A 25,187-nucleotide genomic window follows, 5' to 3' on the forward strand; every position below is an offset into this window, starting at 1 on the left:
AAGTCCATATAGATCACATCTACCACTCTGCCCTCATCAATCCTCTTTGTTACTTCTTCAAAAAACTCAATCAAGTTTGTGAGACATGATTTCCCACGCACAAAGCCATGTTGACTATCCCTAATCAGTCCTTGCCTTTCCAAATACATATACATCCTGTCCCTCAGGATTCCATCCAACAACTTGTCCACCACCGACATCAGGCTCACTGGTCTATCGTTCCCTGGCTTGTCCTTACCACCCTTCTTAAACAGTGGCACCATGTTAGCCAACCTCCAGTCTTCCAGCACCTCACCTGTGACTATCGATGATACAAATATCTCAGCAAGAGGTCCAACAATCATTTCTCTAGCTTCTCTATCCATCTTTACCCATTTCAAGACATCCAGCACTTCCTCCTCTGTAATATTGACATTTTGCAAGATTTCACCAGTTATTTCCCCACAGTCTATATCTTCCATTTCCTTTTCCACAGTAAATACTGATGCAAAATACTCATTTAGTATCTCCCCCATTTTCTGTGGCTCCACACAAAGGTCACCTTGCTAATCTTTGAGGGGGAGAAAGTGAGGACTGCAGATGCTGGAGATCAGAGCTGAAAATGTGTTGCTGGAAAAGCGCATGAGGCATTCCTGAAGAAGGGCTCATGTCCGAAACGTTGATCCTCCTGCTCCTTGGATGCTGCCTGACCTGCTGCGCTTTTCCAGCAACACATTTTCAGCTCTGATCTTTGAGGGGCCCTATTCTCTCCCTAGTTACCCTTTTGTTCTTTATGTATTTGTAAAAACTCTTTGGATTCTCCTTAATTCTATTTGCCAAAGCTACCTCATGTCCCCTTTTTGCCCTCTTCATTTCCCTCTTAAATATACTCCTACTTCCTTTATACTCTTCAAATAATTCACTCAATCTCTGCTGTCTATACCTTACATATGCTTCCTTCTTTTTCTTAACCAAACCCTCAATTTCTTTCGTCATCCAGCATTCCCTATACCTACCAGTCTTTCCTTTCACCCTGACAGGAATATACTTTCTCTAGATTCTCGTTGTCTCATTTCTGAAGGCTTCCCATTTTCCAGCCATCCCTTTACATGCAAACATCTGCCCCCAATCAGCTTTTGAAAGTTCTTCCCTCATACCATCAAAATTGGCCTTTCTCCAATTTAGAACTTCAACTTTTAGATCTGGTCAATACTTTTCCATCACTATTTTAAATCTAATAGAATTATGGTCGCTTGGCCCCAAAGTGCTCCCCCACTGACACCTCAGTCAGCTGTTCTATCGTATTTCCCAAAAGTAGGTCAAGTCTTGCATCTTCTCTTGTAGGTTCATCCACATACTGAATCAGGAAATTGTCTTGTACATGCTCTCCATCTAACCCTTCACATTATGGCAGTCCCAGTCTATTTTTGGAAAGTTAAAATCCCCTACAAAAACCACCCTATTATTCTTACAGATAGCTGAGATCTCCTTACAAGTTTGTTTCTCAATTTCCCTCTGAGGGTCTACAATACAATCCCAATAAGATTACCATCCCTTTCTTATTTCTCAGTTCCACCCAAATAACTTCCCTGGATGTATTTCCGAGAATATCCTTCCTCAGTCCAGCTGTAATGCTCTCCCTTATCAAAAACGCCACTCTCCCTCCTCTCTTGCCTTCCTTTCTATCCTTCCTGTAGCATTTGTATCCTGGAACATTAAGCTGCCAGTCCTGCCCATCCCTGAGCCATGTTTCTGTAATTGCTATGATTTCCCAATCCCATGATCCAAATCATGCCCTCAGTTCATCTACCTTCCCTGTTAGGCCCCTTGCATTGAAATAAATGCAGTTTAATTTATTAGTCCTACCTTGTCCTTGCCTGTCTCAACTGTACCAGTCTCAGATTGATCTCTTTCCTCACTAGTCCCATGTTCCTAACCATGCCCTGAGTTCATCTGCCTTCCCTGTTAGGCCCCTTGCATTGAAATAAATGCAGTTTAATTTATTAGTCCTACCTTGTCCCTGCCTGCCCTGACTGGTTGACTCACTTCTATTCTCAGCTGTACCCATCTTAGATCGATCTCTTTCCTCACAATCTCCCTTGGTCCCACCCCCCCCACCTTACTAGTTTAAATCCTCCCAAGCAGCTCTCGCAAATTTTCCTGCCAGTATATTAGTCCCCTTCCAATTTAGGTGCAATCCGTCCTTCTTGTACAGGTCGCTTCTCCACCAAAAGAGATTCCAATGATCCAAAAATGTGAATCCTTCTCTCATACACCAGCTCCTCAGCCGCGCATTCATCTATTCTATCGTCCTATTCCTGCCCTCACTAGCCTATAGCACCAGGAGTAATCCAGATATTACTACTGTCGAGGACCTCCTTTTACAATTTCTACCGAACGCTCTGTAATGTCCCTTCAGAATCTCCACCTTTTCCCTTCCTATGTCGTTGGGTTTCAATGTGGACAACAACCTCTTGCTGGTCTCTCTCCCCTGAGAGAACATTCTGCACCCTCTCTGAGACATCCTTGATCCTGGCACCAGGGAAGCAACACACCATTTTGTTTTTTCGCTGCTGGCTGCAGAAACATCTGTCTGTACCTCGGACTAGAGAGTTCCCTAACACAATCGATCTCTTGGAACCCGACATACCCCTCATTGCATTAGAGCCAGTCTCAATACCAGAAACTTGGCTGTTCATGCTACGTTTCCCTGAAAATCCATCACCCCTACATTTTCCAAAACAGCATACCTGTTTGAAATGGGTATATCCTCAAAAGACTCCTGCTCTAGCTGCCTACTCTCTTACCCTTCCTGGAGTTAACCCATCTATATGACTATATCTGAGACTTTCCCCCCTTCCTATAAGTGCCATCCATCACATACTGTTGCTGTTGCAAATTTTTCTCATTGCTTCTCTAACTGATTCATTCGATCTGATAAGATTCACAGCCAACAGCATTTGTGGCAGATATAATCTGCAGTAACCCTTAAACTCTCTTTAAACTCCTACATCTGACAAGAAGTACATATCACTCTGTTAAAGGACATTTTTGCTCCTTCACACTCTCCAGACCCAGAAAATAACACCATCTTATTCCTCTACAAACACTGCCCCAGATTAAATTAATAGTTATGGCTTACATCTTAAGTTTAATCAAGAGATATATCTCCAAAAACATATAATCAAGAAAGAACCCACTCTACTCACTACTGCAGATTTTCTGTAGACCACACTTAAAACAACGATTAACTTATCTGATTCTGTGCTGTAAACTTCATCCAACAGTTCCTCCAAGATCAGTTGTGAATTTCACTGTTTGTTAATTTTCCCGACGCATTCTGATGTCCAACAATACATGAATTCAGACATCAATGGGCAGTAACTGTGCAGGTTCTCATTCTCTCTCTCTCTCCTGCACTGTCCTCACCATGTGCTTCCTTTGTCTGTTCTTCTCCTTTTTAAAATTGCTGATGTTTGGCCTTTTTTTTCCCAAAGTTCCAAAACAATGCAACAGCATATGAAACAGTAATTGCTGCTCCTGGAATTCGAGGAAATCACCTCCAGCACCTAAAATACCTCAAAAAAGGACCAGTTGTTACAGCCAGAAATTTTTCCCATCCTCCATCTTGGATTGCCTATCAGGTTGTCGAGAGTGGAGCCATTGTTTACTAAAGAAGTTGAAGCTCTTGTCAAGAGGCGTGAGAATGAGGCGTGAAGGTTGTGTTAGGGGACTTGAGAGTTAGAAGATAGCCAGAAAAGATCTAAAGAGAGGGCTAAGAAGACATGAGAAGTTGTTGGTGGATAGGATCAAGCCTTCCATAGGTATATCAGGAATAAAAGAATGACCAGAATAAGATTGGGGCCAATCAAAGATAGTAGTGGAAAGCTGTGTGAGGAATCTGAGGACATGCGGAAGTGGTTAATGAATACCTTTCATCAGTAGTCACATTGGAAAAGGGCAATGTTAGTGAAAATACGGAGATACAGACTACAAGATTAGATGGGATGGCAGTTGACAAAGAGGAGGTTTTAGAAATTTTGGAAGATCTGAAAATAGATAAGGACCTTGGGCCAGATGGAATTTAACCTCAGATTCTCTGGGAAGCCAGGGAAGAGATTGCAGAGCCTTTGGCTTTGATCTTTATGTCATCATTGTCGATAGGAGTAGTGCCAAAAAACTGGAAGTTAGCAAATGTTCCCTGGTTTAAGAAGGGGTGTCAGGACAACCCTGGGAATTATAGGCCAATGAGCCTTACTTCAGTGTTGGAAAAGGTTCTAAGAGATAGGATTTATAATCATCTGGAAAGGAATAATTTGGTTAGAGATAGTCAACACGGTTTTGTGAAGGGTAGGTCATGCCTAACTAACCTTATTGATTCTTCCAGAACGTGACAAAACAGGTGGATGAAGGTAAAGTGGTTGATGTGGTGTATATGGACTTCTGTAAGGCATTTGATAAGGTTCCACACAGTAGGCTATTGCACAAAATACAGAGTTTCGGGATTGGAGGTGATTTAGTGAATTGGATCAGAAATTGGCGAGCTGAAAGAAGACAGAGGGTGGTGGTTGATGGGAAATGTTCATCCTGGAGCTCATTAACCAGTGGTGTGTCGCAAGGATCTGCTTTGGGGCCACTGCTGTTTGTCATTTTTATAAATGATCTGGATGTGAATATAGATGGATGGGTTAGTAAATTTGCGGATGACACTAGGGTAAGCAGAGTTGTGGATAGTGCCAAAGGATGTTGTGGGTTACAGAGGAACATAGATAAGATGCAGAGCTGGGCTGAGAAGTGGCAGATGGAGTTTAATCCAGAAAAGTGTGAGGTAGTTCACTTCGGAAGAAGTAACAGGAACGCAGAGTACTGGGCTAATGGTAAAATTTAAAATTCTTGGCAGTGTAGATGAATAGAGAGATCTCTTGTGTCCAGGTGCATTAGGCCCTGAAAGTTGCCGCCCAGGTTAAAAGGGTTGTTAAGCAGACATATGGTGTGTTGGCGTTTATTGGTAGGGGGATTGAGATTCAGAGCCATGAGGTCATGCTTCAGCTGTACAAGACACTGGTAAGGCCTTACCTGGAGTATTGCTTACAGTTCTGGTCACTGCATTATAGAAAGGATGTGGAAACCTTGGAAAAGGTTCAGAGGAGATTTACTAGGTTGGTATAGAGGGAAGGTCTTATGAGGAAAGGCTGAGGGGACTGAGGCTGTTTTCATTGGAGAGAAGAAGGTTGAAAGGTGACTTAATCAAGACGTATAAGATAATCAGAGGTTTAGATAAGGTGGACAGTGAGAGCCTTTTTCCTTGGATGGTAAAGGCTAACATGAGAGGACATAGCTTTAAATTGAGGGGTGATGGACTTAGGACAGATATCAAGGGTATTTTCTTTACTCAGAGAGTAATAGGGATGTGGAATTGCTTGCCTGCAACAGTAGTAGACTCGCCAACATTAAGGGAATTTAAATGGGCATTGGGTGTACATATGGATAATAACAGAATGGTGTAGGTTAGATTGGCATCAGATTAATTTCACAGGTCGGTGCAACATCGAGAGCTGAAGGGCCTGTACTGCGCTATAACCTTCTAAATTCTATGTAAGTTTGCTGATGACACCACCATGGTAAGATGAATACCGAACAACGATGGGTCACAATGCAAGAAGGAGATAGTGTTGTGGTACAATGACAACAACCTCTCATTCAACGTTGGCATGGGCATTGGGTGTACATATGGATAATAACAGAACTGTGTAGGTTAGATGGGCATCAGATTAATTTCACAGGTCGCAACATCGGGGGCTGAAGGGCCTGTACTGCGCTGTAACCTTCTAAATTCTATGTAAGTTTGCTGATGACACCACCATGGTAAGATGAATACCGAACAACGATGGGTCACAATGCAAGAAGGAGATAGTGTTGTGGTACAATGACAACAACCTCTCATTCAACGTTGGCAAAACTAAAGAACTGATCACTGAGTTCAGAAAGAAAGGAGGAGAATACGCCCATCTACATCAACGGAGCGGAGGTTGAAAGGGTGGAGAGCGTCAAGTTCCAAGGAGTGACGATAACTGACAATCTGACTTGGATCTCCCACGTAGATGCGACAGTCAAGAAGGCATAACTATGCCTCTTCTTCCTCTGGCGGCTCAGGAAATTCAGCATGTCCGTAAGGACGCTCACCAACTTCTACAGATTCACTATAGAAAGCCCAGGACCGTAAGAAACTACAGAAGGCAGTGTGCACAGCCCAAACTATTACAAGCCAACCTCCCATCCATGGACTCCATTTACACAGCTCACTGCTGTGGAAAGACTGCCAACATCATAAAAGACCCCTCCCATCCCAGTAATGCTCTCTCCCAACCTCCTCCATCAGGCAGAAGATACAGAAGCTTGATCTCACACACCAACAGGTTCAAGAATAGCTTCCTCCCGACCATTATTAGGCTGCTGAATGGACCTCTCTAACTTCAAATAATGTTGATCTTACTTTGTGCACCTCCTGTGCAGCCATAACCCTGTATGCCTCACGCTGTCTGTATGAACTTGTTTGTTGTGATCTGCCAGTACTGCTCACAAAGCAAAGCTTTTCACTGTACTCAGGTGCATGTGACGACAATAAATCAAATCAAATCAGATTCAATAAGAGTGTTTAATTGGATGCATACTCAATGAAGGGATGTTTGTGGGGTACCAGGGACAGGTCTGAGGAAGCTGCTGAAAATGTGTTGCTGGAAAAGCGCAGCAGGTCAGGTAGCATCCAAGGAGCAGGAGAATCGACGTTTCGGCATGAGCCCTTCATTCCTGAAGAAGGGCTCATGCCCGAAACATCGATTCTCCTGCTTCTTGGATGCTGCCTGACCTGCTGCGCTTTTCCAGCAACACATTTTCAGCTCTGATCTCCAGCATCTGCAGTTCTCACTTTCTCCTCACAGGTCTGAGGAATGCAACTAATCGAGCAGTTCTTTCAAATGCATGAGACAGGTGGTTTTGTTTTGAGACATATTCATTGCATGTGAGGGTCTCTGGAATTTATTGCCCCATCCCTAGTTGTCCCTTGAGAAAATGGGGGATGAGCTGCCTTCTTGAACTGCTGCTGTCCATGTGCTGTGGGTTGACCCACAATCCCAGAATTTTGACCCAGTGACAGTGAAGGGACGGTGACATTTCCTCGGGCTCGTGGAAGGGTCTTGATCAAGGGTTCATGTGATAGACCATTTCGGACTAAGGCAAGGAGAAAATATCTTCCACTTGGAGGGTGGTGAACCTATGGAATTCTGTGCCACAGTCAACTGTGGAGTCCAAGTCACTGAATAGATTTAAGAACGATATAGATAGATTTCTAGAGGCTAAAGGTTAGAGGCCTGTTTTCTCCAGAATTTAGAAGGATAAGGGGCAATCTAATCAAAGTCTTCAAGATATTAACAGGAAAAGATAGGGTAGACAAAGATCAACTATTTCCACTGGTTGGGGAATCCAGAACTAGGGGCACAGTCTGAGAATTTGGGCCAGACCATTCAGGAGAGATATTAGGAAACACTGGGACACACAAAGGGTTAGAGAGGATTGGAAATCTCATCCACAAACGGTAGTGGATGTTGGATCGGTCATTAATTTTAAATCTTGAGAGAGTGAAATAAATTTTGTGAAGCCAAAGTCTTAAAGGGTACAGGCCAGAGGCAGGTACAGGAAGTTTAGGCCAAAGATGAGCCGTGATCTTATTGAATGGCAGAACAGGCCTGAGGGGCTGAATGGCCTACTGCTGTCCTGTGTTTTTACAGTTTTGTAAGTCAGGACGGTGTGTCAACCCCTACATTCCTAAATACATCGGAAGGAGTTGTGAATGGGGAGACAGCAGGAGGATGATCTTGAGAGATTAGATTATTAGATTACTTTACAGTGTGGAAACAGGCCCTTCGGCCCAACAAGTCCACACCGACCCGCCGAAGCGTATACCATCCAGACCCATACTCCTACACTTAACGCTTCACCTAACACTACGGACAAATTAGCATGTTCAATTCACCTAACCTGCACATTTTTTTTTGGATTGTGGGAGGAAACCGGAGGACCCGGAGCTTGAGGGGCCAAGTGGCCTACATTTATGTCGGTCAGGACAGTGTGCAAATTGGAGGGAAATTGGTCCTCCTCTGCTGCCCCTGCCCTCCTCCTCCTTCCTGCTGATGGGAGCATAGACCTGACAAGTCTACAAACATTACACAAACCCCAGGGCAGCATCTGCACACCCTCTGTAAAAAGGAATTAAAAGAATTACAGAAAAGGTGCTTCTCTCGTTTGTGACTGGCCTGGTGTTTATAACCGAGAGTGGAGGCCTGTTTAGGGAAATCTTGGCAATCGCAACGTTTATGTAAATCCCCCCTTCCAGCCGTCTCCAATTCCTCAAAGCCTCGACAGCCCCTTGACAACCTATCGAAAGCAGAGGCGTGCCTGGCCTAACCTCTGCCCAGCCCAGTGAGCTGGGCTCTGACTGCTGCCGCTGTCGGGGAAGGAGAGTGGGGGCTGTTAGCAACGAGTTGGACTCTCGAGCAGACAGTGTGTGAGGAGGGAGCTTCAACATGAAATCAAGCCAAAGTAAATTGTATCCAGCAAGGGCTGACAAAGCCTCAAAATCACAGTCCAGCACTGCAGGTAATAAGGTTATAAATAACAAAAGCAGCAACAGGCATCAGTGTCTGTCTGTGTGTGTCTCTCGCTTTCTCCTTGTGCTGTTTGTCATGTGTCTTTTAATAGCTTGCTTTTCTCTGCAGGGTTTGGATGCTTTGGTTGGATTCTAATATTCCTCTCCGTCATCTTTATCCTTGCAACTCTACCCCTCTCAATCTGGTTCTGTTTACAGGTAATTGTCTAACAGTTTCTTTTTAATTTGGCAATGAGTTTTCAGAATCATTATGTGACTGTTCCCCTCATTCATTCCAGTCCTCAGCAAGACCGTCTTTAGGGAAAGTTCACTGTCCTGGCTCGCTCAAGTCGGTCTCGTTTTATTTGTTTTGACGTTTATTGGAAAAGGGAGACAGATTTCCTTCAGAAGTCTGCACTGGCACCTCGGTCCATGTCAGATGTGGGGTGTCTTTGCGCTCAAATCTCCAAAGATGATGGGAATGAGTCGCCAAGTTTACAAAAACAAAACGCACATGGCATTCCCGAAATAAAATGACAGACTGCGCTTGCTGGAGATCTGAAAAGAAAACAGAAATCGTTGGGGGAGTTCATAGATCCCTGAAAGTGGAGTCGCAGGTGGATAGGATAGTGAAGAAGGCGTTTGGTATGCTTTCCTGTATTGGTCAGAGTATTGAGTACAGGGGTTAGGAGGTCATCTTGCGGCTGTACAGGACACTGGTTAGACCACTGTTGGAATATTGCATGCAATTCTGGTCTCCTTCCTATCAGAAGGATGTCATGAAACTTGAAAAGGTTCAGAAAAGATTTACAAGGATGTTGCCAGGGTTGGAGGATTTGAACTATAGGGAGAGGCTCAATAGGCTGGGGTTGTTTTCCCTGGAGCATCGGACGCTGAGGGGTGACCTTATAGAGGTTTATAAAATTATGAGGGGCATGGATAGAGTAAATAGGCAAGGTCTTTTCCCTGTGGTGGGGGAGTCCAGAACTAGAGGGTATAGGTTTAGGGTGAGAGGGGAAAGATATAAAAGAGACCTACTGGGCAAGTTTTTCACACAGAGGGTGGTACATGTATGGAATGAGCTGCCAGAGGAAGTGTGGAGGCTGGTACAATTGCAACATGTAAAAGGCATCGAGATGGGCATATGAATAGGAAGGGTTTGGAGGGAAATGGGCCGGGTGCTGACAAATGGGATTAGATTAGGTTAGGATATCTGGTCAGCATGGACAAGTTGGCCCGAAGGGTCTGTTTCCATCCCATATATCTCTATGACTCTAACTCAGCAGGTCTGGCGATGTTTCATAGAACCATAGAGATGTCCAGCACAGAAACAGACCCTTCAGTCTAACATGTCCATGCTGACCAGCTATTCTATACTAATCTAGTCCCATTTGCTAGCACTTGGCCCATATTCCTCTAAACCTTTCCTATTCATACGCGAGAAAGAAAGCAGAATTGGCGTTTTGAGTCCCGCGACCCTTCATTAGAATATGCTTCGCTTTTTAAACAGAGGAATAGAGTATAAGAGAAAAAGAAGTTCAGATAAATCTTTGTAAAACCCTTGTGGGTATTTGCTGGAGTTTGATCTCAGTTGGGTGTGCCCTCAGACCAAACTGACTGCAGAGGTTCAAGAAGGCAGCTCATCGTCAGCTTCTCAAGGACTGGGAAATAAATATTGCCCCATCCAGCGATGCCCACATCCCATCGAATTAAGTTTTAAAAAAAAGGCTGTAGCAGATCTGACCGCATCTGTGGAGAGGGAGAAACAATGTTAATGTTTCAAAGTAAGAACGTTTGTCAGAAATGGAAGAAGTTACAGATGTAACAGGATTTAAGCAAGTACAGAGGTGATGGCAAGAGGAGAGGGAGGAAGGTCTGCGGCAGACGGGGCATGGATTTGGCATAAAGAACTGAAAAGGTGCCACAAGTACAATTCTGTAATTGGCGAGTTGTTACGGTGAGTCTAGAGTGTGGCGCTGGAAAGACACAGCAGGTCAGCCAGCATCCGAGGAGCAGGAGAATCGACCTTTCCTGATGAACGGCTTATGACCAAAACGTCAATTCTCCTATTCTTCGGATGCTGGCTGACCTGCTGTGTCTTTCCAGCACTACACTCTCGATTCTGATGTTCCTCACCTTTTTCCAAATTGTTAGGGTGGGGAATGTGCTGTCAGAAATGGTGGTGGAGGAGGCGTCCACAACAGAATCTGACAAACGCTTGCAAGGAAAATGCATCCCAGGCTATTAGGAAGTAACAAGGAAGAAAGGGACTAATTAGTTCTCTCTTCTGAAGAGCTAGCACAAGCACAATAGGCTGAATGGCCCCCTGTGTTATATTATTTTGGTGGTTACACTGTGTGGTGCATCCCACCCAGTTGAATAGTTCAATGGTGACCGTGGTACTGAGATCACTTTGGGTGAGGCCAACACAGGCTTACACATGGAGAGGATGCAGGAGACAATGTCAATCAAATTACTGATAATAAGAGCTTAGGAAGCCAAGGACGATGGGTGGAAGTTGGGATAAACATCACCCAGGATCCCAGCAAATAGTGGAACAGTCTCATAGGTGGGATGGCCTCATCTCTGCTCACAACTTCCTCATAAAGATGCATTAGCCTTGATGTGAGGGTTATGGCTGGCCTGTTTCAAGTTGATCAGTATGTCTTTCCTCTCCAGCATCATCACTAAAAATAGTCAATCATTTCTCACATTCCTGATCGTGGGATCTTAGTTTGTGAAAATTGACAGCAATATTTCCTGCATACATCGATGCAGAGAGTTGAAGAGAAAGGGTTACCAAGGATGTTGCCATGGTTGGGGGGGGTTGAGCTATAGGGAGGGGCTGTATAGGCTGGGGCTATTTTTCCTGGAGCGTCAGAGGCTTGGGGGTGACCCTATAGAGGTTTATAAAATCATGAGGGACACAGATAGGATAAATAGACAAGGTCTTTTCCCCTGAGTAGGGGAGTCCACAACTAGAGGGTGTATGTTTAAGGGGAGAGGGGAAAATATAAAAGGGGCCAAAGGTGGAACATTTTCACACAGAGGGTGATACATGTATGGAATGAGCTGCCAGCGGAAGTGCTGGAGGCTGGTACAATTACAGCATTTAAAAGGCATCTGGATGGATATCCGAATAGGAAGGGTTTGGAGGGATATGGGCCAAATGCTGGCAAAGGGGTCTAGATTAATTTCGGATATCTGGTTGGCATGGGCAAGATGGACCGTTTCTGTGCTGTACAGCTCTGTGACTATGCTTCTGTATTGCTGAGAGCACGGTCAGCCATGAATTTATCAAATGGCGGAGTGTTTTAAAGTTGGCTCCATCTTCCTGCTATTGCACTATAAAACATAAAGCACTGACATGGGAGATGTATCAATTAAATTCCAGTGAGAGTTCTCCCCAGTGGTTTGTAAGTATTTGTATTAGCCATTTTTCAGGAGGAGGTGATGGCCCAGTGGCATGATCACTGAGTTATTAATTCAGATATTCCTGGGAACCTGGGTTCAAATCTTACCTTGGCAGATGGTGGAAGTTAAATTCAATTAGGTGTGTAATAATGACCTCGAAGCTGTTGGGAAAAACCCATTGGCTTCACTAATATGTCTTCAGAGGGAAGTCTGCTATCCTGACATGTGACTCCAGACCCACAGCAATGTGGTTAACAATCACTCACTGCCAATGCCATCCTTAACTTATAAGACCACAAAGAACAGGAGGAGGCCATTTGGCCCCTCGAGCCTGCTGCACCATTCAGTGAGAACATGGCTGATCTGACGTTTCTCACATCCATCTTCCCCTTAACCCTTGGTTCCCCAACTGATTAAGAATCTCTTTCTCAATCTTAAACATACACAGGGACTCTGCCCTACAGTCCTCTTTGGCAAGGAATTCCAAAGCCTCTCAATCCTCTGAGAGAATAAATTCCTCCTCATCTCAGTCTTAAATTGGCATCCCGTTGTTCTGAGACTATGCCCTCTCAGCGTTTACCCCGTCAAGACCCTTAAAAATCATATGTTACCTTATATGTTATAAAAAGGACACATTAATCAAAAAATGTGCTTCAAGAACCAGTGGGCATTATCACCGAATATGGGGCCACACATTTAAGACAGAATTTCTTCACTTGGAGGGTAATGAATCTCTTTATCACACAGGGCTGTTGAGGTTTAGCTATATTCAAGTCTGCAATAGATTTTAATTTTAGGAGGAGAATCAAAGGTTATGGGGACAAGACAGAAAAGTGGAGTTGAGGATTATGAGGTCAGCCATGTTCTCATTGGATAGCAGAGCAGACTTGATGGGCTGAATGACCTCCTTCTGCTCCTATGGCTGACTGTCTAACAGCTCATGTCACTAAAACAGATTATCTCATTATTTATCTCAGTACCATTTTTGGGAATTTATGCAAATTGGGTGCCTCATTTTCCACACTATAGCAGTGGTTTGTACTTGGTAGAGTACTTGCAGAGAGTGTTGGGACATTCTGCATTAATATAAGGTGCCATGCAAATGCAGTCCTTCCTTTCGTATTTTCTTAAAGTTAGCCCGTTTGCAAGCTAGGAGTTGGAACTGTAAAATAATTACTTTCTTACTGTAAATGTTTCATAAAAACGAAGTTGCCTCCTTGAACTAATGTAACATGACAAAGGCCAGTTCTCACTCACTGGGCTCTGAGCCAACACTCAGAGAAGTGCTGTTTATCCAATTAGTTTTTAATGTATAGCATGTGTAGCTAAAATACATTTCATGAACTTGAGATAAGATTTGGTTCCAACTGCGTGCTTATCTTTGAATTTCACTTGTTGCTTCGTTGTTCGTATGTGTTATAACCCTGACAGTATCCAAGGAGTAGGAGAATTGACATTTCAGTCATAACCCCTTCATTAGGGATCACAACATACAAGGTTAGGCAGGTGTATGAAACTGACAAAGTAAGATTTGAACTGAGGCAATAAAGAGGATAAGGACAATATATTCACATGGAGGGTATACCCCAACGTGGTCTTGTTGGTTTAACTGGACTGTTTCCCTGTTATAACTTCAATATCAATCATACAATAAAGCAGGAAGCCATTCATCCCATCATACCTGTACTGGCTGTTTAATAGTGCCATCTGATTGGTTACATACCCGTGGTTTGCCCTCTAGCACCGCATGTCCACTTTTGTTTTAGAAGTGACCATTAGCTATACTTCCAGCACGGTGGCTCAGTGGTTAGCACTGCTGCCTCACAGCACTGGGGGCCCAGGTTCAATTCCAGCCTCAAGCGACTGTCTGTGTGGAGTTTGCACATTCTCCCCGTGTCTACGTGGGTTTCCTCCCACAGTCCAAAGATATGCAGGTTAGGGTGGATTGGCCATGGGAAATTGCCCAGTGTCCAGGGGTGTGCAGGGAGTGGGATGCTCTTCAGTGGGTTAGTGTACTTGATGGGCCGAATGGCTTGCTTCCACACTGTAGGAATTCTATTCTTCCCCTCTCAGGCAGCACAGTGCAGATCATAGCACCTTGCTACACTCAAAGAAAATTCTCATCATCCTCCGCTGTCTTTTGCTCATTATCTCCAACCTGTTACCAACCCTCCTGCCAGCAGATATTCTTTCTCTTTTTTCCACTGAGGCTAATCTATGTATGTAATCATAATGCAGATGTAGGCCATTCAGCCCATCGAGTGTGCTCCCTCAATCCATGAGATCGTGGCTTATCTGATAAGTTAGGACATCATCTTTAGTAATGGTGAGTGGAGCTTTTTATCAAATCACATGGAGGCCAATCACTCACAACTATTTGACCAAATCCGCACAAAGTTTGACAGAATCCCTCCAGTGTGGAAGCAGGCTACTCAGCCCATCGAGTCCACACTGACCCATCGAAGAGCATCGCACCCAAGCCCTCTCCCCATAACCCAAGCATTTCCCATGGATGATCCACCTAACCTGCACATAGAGTCATACAGCACGGAAACAGACCCTTAGGTTCAACCAGTCTGTGCCGAACATAATTCCAAACTAAACTAGTCCCCCCTTCCTGCTCCTGGCCCATATTCCTCCAAACCTTTCCTCTTCATGTACTAATCCAAATATTTTTTCAATGTTGTAATTGTACCCACATCCACCACTTTCTCAGGAAGTTCATTCCACACATGAACCACCCTCTGTGTAAAACATTTGCCCACCCACAGACACGAGGAGAATGTGCAAACTCCACACAGACAGTCTCCCGAGGCTGGAATCGAACCCGGGTCCTTGGCGCTGTGAGGCAGCTGTGCTAACCACCGAGACACCACGTAACCTCTCAGCTGAAACGTGATTTCACACAACACAAGAGTGGAAAGTACTCCAGGTACGGGAAATCAGAAATAAGGAGGAAACAGTGGAAATATAAGGTGAGATGGTGCATTTAGGGGCAGCTGTGCTCAGTTCAACGACTCTTCTTGCTTTTATTTTATATCATTTCTCTGCTTTTACCTTTTATAAATTTCATTCATAGGATGTGGGTGTTCCCTGGCAGCCAGCTAAAACTCAAACCCATTGCTGAGCATCTGGAGTCACATGTAGGTCAGACCAGGTAATGATGGCAGATTTCCATCCCAAAGGGGCATCATTGAACCAGGTGGATTTTTCTCAACAATGGAATTAAGAGTCATTATCAGACTCTTAATTCCAAATTTATTTTATTGAATTCTAATTCTGCTATCCAGAGCGGGAGTTGAACCCAGGTCTCAGAACATTAGTTGGATCTTTGGATTCATAGATTCATGATAATTCCGTTAGGCCATTACCTCCCTATCTCTCCCTTTAGCAGTGAATTTCACTTCTTTTATTTTCATTTTTTCTTTTATTTTCTTTTTCTTTTATTTTTAAAACTTTTGCCAACTATCTGCACCCCACACTCCATTGTTCCTGTGAGAGGTCTGAACACAGTCGATAAGCAATGCTGCTTTTCCCAATGGTGGGTGAAAGGATTGAGAATGGGAGGGCATTGAATAAGGATAATTGGTGAAAGGAAGCTTTAGGAACACGAGGTGGAACCTTTACGCTCAGCGGGTGGCGAGCTCTTGAATGCGCTGTCTGAGAGTGTAGTGGCTCAATTGAGGCTTTCTGGAGAGAGCTGTATTGTCTTCTGAACAGGAGGGATGTGCAGAGTTACAGGGAGATGGTGGGGAATGGCATTCAGTGAATTCTTCCTCCTGGGATTCAGTGCAGAAAGGATGGGCTGAGTGGCCTCCTTTTATGCTGGGACGATTCTGTGTATTTGACTCCTATTTGCCAAGAACTTTATGACCCCCATTACCCTTTCTGTTGAAACACATCACCTCTCTTTTGTCTATATTAAAATTGACGTGTACAGATGCTCCTGAGACTGAAGAAGGCCATTATCCAAACGCAGAGCTCTCTTGTTGGTGAGAGAGAGATAGAGAGACATCATTTCATGTCTCCAACAAGAGACTCATTCCTTCCTCATCCAGCTCAGGAGAAACTTGATCATTAAAAGCGAGATCATTAAAAACAGCCCAATGGCTAGAGATTTGCTCAGGGCACGATTTCCCAGTTGTCGATTCAGAATGAAGATGATAAAGAGTAAACATGAGACCCGCCCTCTTAGACTGAGAGGGGGAGGAATTTATTCACCCAGAGGGTGGTGAGTCTTTAGAATTCTCTGCCCCAGGGGGCTGCCGGTGCTAGGTCATGAAGTATGTTTGTGACAGAGACTAAGAGACATCTTGGAAGCACAGAGAGCTCGGAATTCAGTCATGAGTGACAGAGCAGCCCATTTGGGGCAACTAACTTGGTGCTTTTCAGCATTTTCCCCTCTGCCACCCCTTTTTGAGGCTTGTTGCATCCCCTCATTGGAGGGGGGTACCCAGGAGAGCAATGGGGTGGAGGATCTTCCATTGTTACTTTGGAGCTCGGGACCCCACCTACAGTTTGTGAAGCGCTGATCTAACTACATCAAACTATCCTTCTGTGTCTTATGTAAAGTCACCATGGTCCTTGTCCCTCATTAGAGAGGGTGATGACTGGTATTAGTTTAATCTGAGGGTCACCACACTTCAGGTGAGTCGAGAGGTTGAGAAAGAGAGTCCTTCGAGTAGATGCAGCCAGTATGACAATTGACCCCTCGCTGTTGGGTTACTCTGCATTGCAAACCAGCCATCCAGCCAACTGAGCTAACTGACCCTGCCTCGCATATGTTCCCCTGAAATGGATTTGGTGAAAAGCTGGGCTGTAAAAGTGACCACGAAACCATTCAGTGTTCACAGAAATCCAGCCTGTCTTTGAGGGGGAGAAACAAGGAAAGAGGAAACAATTCAGCCCATCTTGTTCGATCATAGAATCCCTACAGCATGGAAACAAAAGCCATTCGGCCCAACAAATCAACACCAATGTTCTGAAAAACATTCCACCCAGACCTCTCCCCATCACCCTGTATTTCCATTGGCTAAGGCACTTAACCTACACATCCCTGAACATTACAGGCAATTTAGCATGATCAATCCACACTAACTTGCACACCTTTGGACTGTAGGAGGAAACCGGAGCACCCAGAGGAAACCCGTGCTTTTCCCAATGGTGGGTGAAAGGATTGAGAATGGGAGGGCATCAAATAAGGATAATGTGCAAACTCCACACAGACAGTCACTTGTGGCTGGAATTGAACCTGGATCCCTGATGCTGTGAGGCAGCAGTGCTAACCATGGCTGATACGCACACATGCACATTTAATCCATTAACTACATATACCTGACCAATTCTCAGTTTCAGGTTATACACTACCTTGTTCTGAACTGAATGTCCCCTGCAAAAGGGAATAATTTCTGCTGAACAAAGAGACCTTGGAGTGCAGGTTCATAGCTCCTTGAAAGTAGGGCACAGATAGATAGGAGTATTGAGTGTAGGAGTTGGGATTTCATGTTGCAGCTGTACAGTTCATTGGCTAGGCCACTGTTGGAATATTGCATGCAATTCTAGTCTCCCAGCTATAGGCAGGATGTTGTTAAACTTGAAAGTGTTCAGAAAAGATTTACAAGGATGTTGCCGAGGTTGGAGGGTTTGAGCTATAGGGAGAGGCTGAACAGGCTGGGGCTGTTGTCCCTGGAGCGTCGGAGGCTGAGGGATGACCTTGTAGCCATTTATAAAATCATGAGGAGCCAAGGTCTTTTTTCCCAGGGTGGGGGAGTCCAAAACCAGAGAGCATAGGTTTAAGTTGAGAGCAGAAAGATTTAAAAGGAATCTAAGGGGCAACCTTTTCACGCAGAGGGTGGTGCACGTATGGAATGAGCTGCCAGAGGAAGTGGTGGAGGCTGATACAATTACAGCATTTAAAAGGCACATGGATGGGTATATGAATAGGAAGGGTTTGCAGGGATATGGGCCAAGTGCTGGCAAATGGGACTAGATTTATTTAGGACATCTGGTCAGCATGGACAAGTTGGAACGAAGGGTCTGTTTCTGTGCCGTACAGCTCTATGACTATATTCCTAAGAAACCCACAGTCTTATCGAGACTTCCAGTTTAACAGCGAAGTTGGTTTGCTGTAATTTTCATTTTAAAGTTATGTGTGGCAGGCAACAGTGAGCCATCAGTACCCCATTTTCCATCACTCCCTATCTTCAATCTCAGTTTGATTGAAGATATACTAAGTCAATATGACTGCCATGGAGTCTCAACTGCTTTCGATTTTCCTGCTCCTTGGATGCTTTCTGACCTGCTATGCTTTTCCAGCAGCACTCTAATCTTGACTGCTTTCTGGAGTGGACGTTCAGATCCTTTCTCTCCAGCTATTCACTGTCTGTGCATTTGTTTCAAAGTCTAAGCTGTCAGAAATCACCACTTCCTCATTGTAAGGAAATTACTCTCACATTCTTCACTCAGTCTTGTCTGTGCCAAAGGCCTGTACATCTTGTTCCTTGGCTGCTACAGTGTCTGAATTTATTTGTATCTTTTTGCAGGTGCTATGCTGCTGGCTACAATAGCAAGGCTGCAAAACTTGATCAAAAACCTGTCCTTGCAAAGTTCACATCCCTTTGCAATTCTCCCACTCTGAAGAGATTCAGCAACTATGCCCTTCCAAAACCCATGGATATGTGTGCCACTGGCAAGGCGATGTTCATTGACCACCAGTTGAGAACGTGGGAATTGATCCACTTCCTTAAAGCATGAAACTGTCTTATTCATAGAATGTGGTGTCATTGGCTGGGCCAGGATTTATTACCCGTCCCTAGTTGCCCCTTGAGAAGGTGATGCTAAGCTGCCTTCTTGTACTGCTGCAGTCCGTATGCTGTAGGTTCACCCTTAGGGAGGGAATTCCAGGATTTTGATTCAGTGAAAGAGTGATGGTATATTTCCAAGTCAGGATGGTGAGTGGCTTGGGGGGAAGCTCATAGAGGTTCGTGTTCTCATGTATCTGCTGCCCTAGTCGTTCCAGATGGTAGAGATTGCAGGTTTGGAAGGTACTTTCAGAGCAGGCTTGTTGAATTTCTGCGGTGCATCTTGCACACACTGCTCCTACTAAGCGTCGGTGGTGGAGGGAGTGGATGTTGTGGTTGTGGTGCTAATCAATCGGCTGCTTTGTCCTGGATGGTGTCAAGTTTCTTGAGTGCTGTTGGAGCTGCACCCATCCAAGCAAGTTGGGGGGTATTCCATCACACACCTGACTTGTGCCTTGTAGATGGTGGATAGGCTTTGTGGAGTCAGTCGGTGAGTTACTTGTCACAGGATTCCCAGCCTCTGGCCTGTTCTTGTAGACAGTACCTGATCCAGTTCAGTTTCTGGTCAATGGTAGTCCCCAGGAAGTTAATAGTGGGTCATTCACCTATGCAATGTCAAGGGCAATGGTTAGATTCTCTCTGGTTGGATCTGGTCATTGCTTGGCACTTGTATGCACACATAATACTTGCCATTTATCAGCCCAAACCTGAATGGAGCCTAGGCCATGCTGCATTTTTGCATGGACTGCTGCAGTATTGGAGAAGTCCCAAAACATCCCGACCTCTGTCCTTGTGATGGAGGGAAGGCCGTTGATAAAGTAGTTTGACCTGACTGAGTGCTTTGCTAGGCTACTTTGGAGGTGAGTTAGGAATTAAATAGATTAACTATCAATGCTCCCAGAGCAATTGAATATGCCCCAAAACTTTTGTTTTTATTTCAGGTTTCCAACACCCGCAATGTTTTGTTCTTGTACACTCTTGTTTCAGGTCTGGAGCTGTGCATGTGCCCAGGCCAAATATTGGAACGTACTTCCCCAAGTACCAAATTCTTCCTTCCCTATAACCTACATGAATCATTGAGGCACATTTCATTGATACATGTAAACTGTGCCTTGCTGCAATTGTACAAGGCATTACTGAGACTGAACATGGAGTATAGCATGCAGTTTTAATGCCCTTATTTGAGGAGGGGTGCCGTTATATTAGAGACAGTTCAGAGGAAGTTCACTAGATTGATTCCAGAGATGAGAGGTTGGTCCTACGAAGAAAAATTGAGCAGTTTAGACCCAGACTCACTGGAGTTTAGAAGGATGAGAGGAGATCGAATTGAGGTCTGAACAGGATTGATAAAGTACAGGTAGAGAGGATGTTTCCTCGTGTGGAAATCTAGAAGAGAAGTCATATTTTAGGATAAGGGGTGTCAGATTTAAAACGAAGATGAAGAGGAATTACTTCTCTCAGTGGGTCGTAAATCTGTGGAATTCTCTCCCCCAGAGCGCAAGGACATTGAGCAAATTTAAGGAGAAGACAGATAGATTATTAATCAGTAACATGTTGAAGGGTTATGGAGAGTGAGCAGGAAAGTAAAATTGAGGCTGAGATGAGTTCAACCATGATCGCATTCAACAGCAACACAGGCCTGAGAGGCTGAGTGGTCTACTGCTGCTCCTAGCTCTTAGCTGAACGGTGGCATAAGATTTTAGTTTCACAAACTCTGAGCAGCAATGATGGCCATGAAGCATGGACTGTATTTTGGTAGGTGTGAGCATTGTGTGCAGTTTTATTGTTGGTGAATATGGTTGACTATACAGCTCTGTAAGGCCCAAACTGCTGCTGTTGCAACAAACATTTCACTCGGTGTTCATTTTTTTGTTTATAGACTTTTGCGTCCTATAAACTCTGGGTTTTCATCAAGACCATTGTCCCCAGACACAGTTCCACCACCGATCCTCACTGACAATGTCATAAGGTGTGCCTCATGAACAATTAACAATTAAAACACACTATCTTCCGTACAGAGGAACCTCGATTATCTGGCATTCGATTATCTGAATTTTTGGATTACCCACACAAGATCACAAGGTCCCGCTGCTTGGGTAAACTGTGTTGTTCAGCATCTAATTATCCAAACATTCGATTATCGGAACAAATTACTCCCCACCTGTGTCGTTCAGATAATCAAGGTTCCGCTGTATTATGGTGAGAAGGTGAGGACTGCAGATGCTGGAGATAAGAGGGCTGGAAGAAGGTCTCATGCCTGAAACGTCGATTCTCCTGTTCCTTGGATGCTGCCTGATCTGCTGTGCTTTTCCAGCAACACATTTTCAGCTCCGCTGTATTATGGTTCACCCTCAGTAAAATTTGCAGATGACACAAAGCTAGGTGGGAGGGTGAGGAGGATGCAGAGATGCTTCAGTGCAATTTGACAGGCTGAGGGAGTGGGTAAATGTACGCAGTATAACGTAAATAAATGTGAGGCTATCCACTTTGCTAGCAAACGTTGGAAAGCAGATTATTATCTGAATGGCTATTAATTGAGAGAAAGAAAGTGTCCTTGGGTGTCCTTGTACACGAGTCACTGAAAGTAAGCATGTAAGAATGCAGTGAAGAAGGATTCCAGTAGAGGAACAGGAATGCCTTGCTGCAATTGTACAGGGTCTTGGTGAGGCTACACCTGGAGTATTAAGTGCATTTTTGGTCTCCTTATCTGAGGAAGGATGTTCTGGTGATGGAGGGAGTGCAGTGAAGGTTTACCACACTGACTCCTGGCATGGCAGGACTGACATGTGAAGATACACTGGATCATTAGATTAGATTCCCTACAGTATGGAAACAGGCCCTTCAGCCCAACAAGTCCATACCGACCCTCCAAAGAGTAAAGCACATGGACCCATTCCCCTACCCTATATTTACCCCTGACTAATGCACCTAACTTGATGGGCAATTTATCTTGGCCAATTCACCTGACCTGCATGTCTTTGGATTGTGGAAGGAAACCGGAGCACCCGGAGGAAACCCACGCAGACACGGGGAGAATGTACCAACTCCACACAGTTACCCGAGGCTGGAATCAAGCCCAGGTCCCTGGTGCTATGAGGTAGCAGTGCTAACCACTGAGCCACTGTGCCGCCCATCAGTTAGAACAATATTCACTGGAGTTTAGAACAATGAAAGGGAACCTCACAGAAACCTAGAAATTTCTAATAGGCCTAGCTAGACAAGATGTAGGAAAGATGTTCTGGTCTGCCCAGTACCAAGGTTACAGTCTTAGGCTATGGAGTAGGCCAGTTAGGTCCGAGATGAGGAGAACTTTCTTCGCCCAGAGAGTGGGGAGCCTGTGGACTTCTCTACCACAGAAAGCATTTGAGGCCAAAACATTGAATGTTTTCAAGAAGGAGTTAGATATAGTTCTTAGAGTGAAAGGGATCAAAGGGCATAGGGAGAAAACGGAAACAGGGCACTGAGTTGGATGATCAGCCATGATTGTAATGAACGGTGGAGCAGGCTCGAAGGGCCGAATGGCCTCCTCCTGCTCCTATTTTCCACATTTGCGGATCCACCGCTCCAATTTTGTAATTGCCCCACAACACAGATAGAACTGTCAAACCAAAAGCAGACAAGCCTTTGACGCTGTGTTACCAGCGAGGCAGTTGGCATTCCAGTTATTACGAAGGCAGTTATTAAAACTGACGGGGTTACATACACTTGCTGCACACTCAGGCAGTGATCCAGACAAGTAACTCAATAAATCAATGGCAGTATTCTCATCTCATCAAGGTAAGTTCCTGCAGGTCCTTTCATGTGACGGAAGGCAACTCACAGAAACATTATAATGTAAAATATGACACCGGCTCACATGAAGGTGTCAGGGGTGGTGAACCAAACAGTTGACCAAAGAAGTGAGTTTTAAATTTCCTCTTGAAACTGGAAAGCGAAGCGGAGAGGGTTAAGGAAGGACTTCCAGAGTGTGTGGGGCCCAAACAGCTGAAATGTGACAACTGGTGGAGTATTTAAAACCTGGAGGTGTCAAAAGGCCAAAATTAGAGAAGCACAGAGACCACAGAGGGCTTATTTTTAATATTCTTTCACGGGACGTGGGCATCGCTGAACTAGGTCAGTATTTATTGCCTGGCCCGAGAGGGTGTTTTGCACTGCACTGTCACAGTCTATGAATGGAGGCATTTGTCTGGATGAGGCAGAGGGGGTGAGTGAATCTGGGAATTTGTTTCAAAGTGGGAATTTGGCTGGAGTGTCTTTTCCAAGTCCAGTTTTAAACTTAAAATCAGATTCAGCCAATAGCCTTTGAGTAGGTTAAAGCAGGCCGATGAAAAGAGAAAGTTTCATGATGGTGGCAATTTGCACTTTAAGGACCTGGAATCCCTTCTGTAAATGAGGTGCTAATTTCTTTCACAAAAAAGTGACTTGAGCAGACCCCTATAGGAAAGGGACCTGTTGCACTAAATGGTCAGTGTGAATGCAGACATCTCCTGAGTGAGTCAATAGCTAAGTCAGTGAAACTGGGAATTTTGTTTAATTTGGCAATCCGGTGGAAAAGGTGCAGCAGTATTTTAATTAATGTTTACTGTAAGATGCAAACACTCCAAAATGACAGGTGAGTAGGATATGAGTCATGGATGGCAAGGCAGAGCTGCTATGGAAAAATATCACAAACCACAGTGTCACGTGAGTACAGGGCAAGAAACTGACTTGTGAGAAGGATCGGTGACTGTCTTGATTCATTAATTGGAAATAAGGAGTTCAGATTGAGTTTAGGAGTCTGGTAGTAGAATTGAAGCCAAGGTGAGATCATTCATGAGTGTATTAAGTGACAGCGCAGGCTTGAGGGGCTGAATGGCCTACTGTTGATTCATTCCTGATGAAAGGTCTTGCCCGAAACGTCGACTCTCCTGCTTCTCGGATGCTGCCTGACTGGCTGTGCTTTCCCAGCACCACAGTCTCGGCTCTGATCTCCAGCATCTGCAATCCTCACACTCCCCTAGTCTACTACTGATCCTATTCTTATGTAGTATTGCTAACTTCTATCATATGATGGTCTCGGTTCCCAAAAGGATCTTTTGCTCTGAGAACATTTATTAAGTCTTCCCTATTTACACATCCAAAATAGCTGATTTTGCGGTTGGATTTGTGACGTATTGGTCCAGGAAAGTGTTCAAAACCTCATGGTTACCTCATGGCTACCTCTGTGGGTGAGGCAGCTGGTGTGGATCAGAATGGGTTTGATCGCTGTTCTGGTTGCTGTGGATTCGGGACTGTCTCCATGGTGGAGGCCATGACACTGTAGGTTGGAGTTGAGAACCCCAAGAAGAAGTGGTGGGATTTGAGCCCATGTTTCCACCGAACCATGACCCGACCACAGCTGTTTGCGTGGTCCGAGAACCACCAATTGGCATCATTTTCCCACCACTCAGCTGCCATGTGATTGGGCCATTGAGATGCTTTTGACCCTGTTCATTCTCACTCTGCAATGCACTCACTGCAACATCTCAAGGAAATAAACCAGGAACAATGTAAGCGTGTCACACCACTGGCATCACATGTCTTACGGGGGAACAGCTCAGATAGATTCCAGCACTGAAGGAATATTTTGGAAAAGGTCATGAGTGTGAATTTTCAAATGGGACAGACTGACAGAAAAATCAAACACTACTTATCATTGTGGTACACCATTAGACACTGGCCTCCAGTCACTCAAACAACCTTCTATCAATCCTCTTTGTGTCCTATTGCTCAGCCAGTTTCTGATTCATCTCAGCAGGCTTCCCTCAATTCCATATTTTTAACCTTCTCAATCATGGGACCTTGTCAAAAGCTTTGCTAAAATCCACCCAAACTACATCAACTAATCTTCCCTCATCCACACACTTGATCACATTTTCAAAAAATTCAAACAAACTTGTTAGGCATGACCTCTCTGACAAAGCCATGCAGACTATCCTTAATTAACCCATGCTTTTCCAAGTGGGTATTAACTCAGTTGATTAGAATTTTCTCCGATAGTTTCCTTACCACTGATGTGAGATTCACTGCTTTGTGATCTCTTGGTTCACCTCGACCACCCCTCTTAAAAAGTGGACCCCACATTAGCCATCCCCCAACCCTCTGGCACATCTCCTTTAGCCAGAGAGGAATTAAAAATTTGTGTCAGAGCCCCTGCAGTTTCCTGCCTCACCTTCCACTGCATGTAATTCATCCGGATCAGGAAATTGTCTGTCTTTAAGCCCGATAGAACTGCCAATATCCATTTCCTAGGTCAACTGTGTAAGTTCCTCACAGCACCTTTCCCTGAATTCCATATCCATGTTCTCCTTTTCCAGATTGACGACAAAGAGGTA

General features: G+C 44.6%; 1 protein-coding gene across 1 annotated transcript in view; it reads left to right on the forward strand.

Annotated features, from left to right (window-relative positions):
• Positions 1 to 8,413: 8,413 nt before the first annotated feature.
• LOC122555431 (stomatin-like) overlaps positions 8,414 to 25,187 on the forward strand; it is a 34,803-nt gene continuing 18,029 nt past the window's right edge. The window contains exons 1-2 of the mRNA XM_043701424.1: positions 8,414 to 8,631; positions 8,751 to 8,839. Coding sequence (XP_043557359.1) covers positions 8,559 to 8,631; positions 8,751 to 8,839 — 162 coding nt within the window. The 5' untranslated portion in view covers positions 8,414 to 8,558. The remainder of the gene's footprint in view (positions 8,632 to 8,750; positions 8,840 to 25,187) is intronic.

The sequence above is a fragment of the Chiloscyllium plagiosum genome, chromosome 12 (genome assembly GCF_004010195.1).
Source record: "Chiloscyllium plagiosum isolate BGI_BamShark_2017 chromosome 12, ASM401019v2, whole genome shotgun sequence".
Taxonomy (NCBI): Eukaryota; Metazoa; Chordata; class Chondrichthyes; order Orectolobiformes; family Hemiscylliidae; genus Chiloscyllium; species Chiloscyllium plagiosum.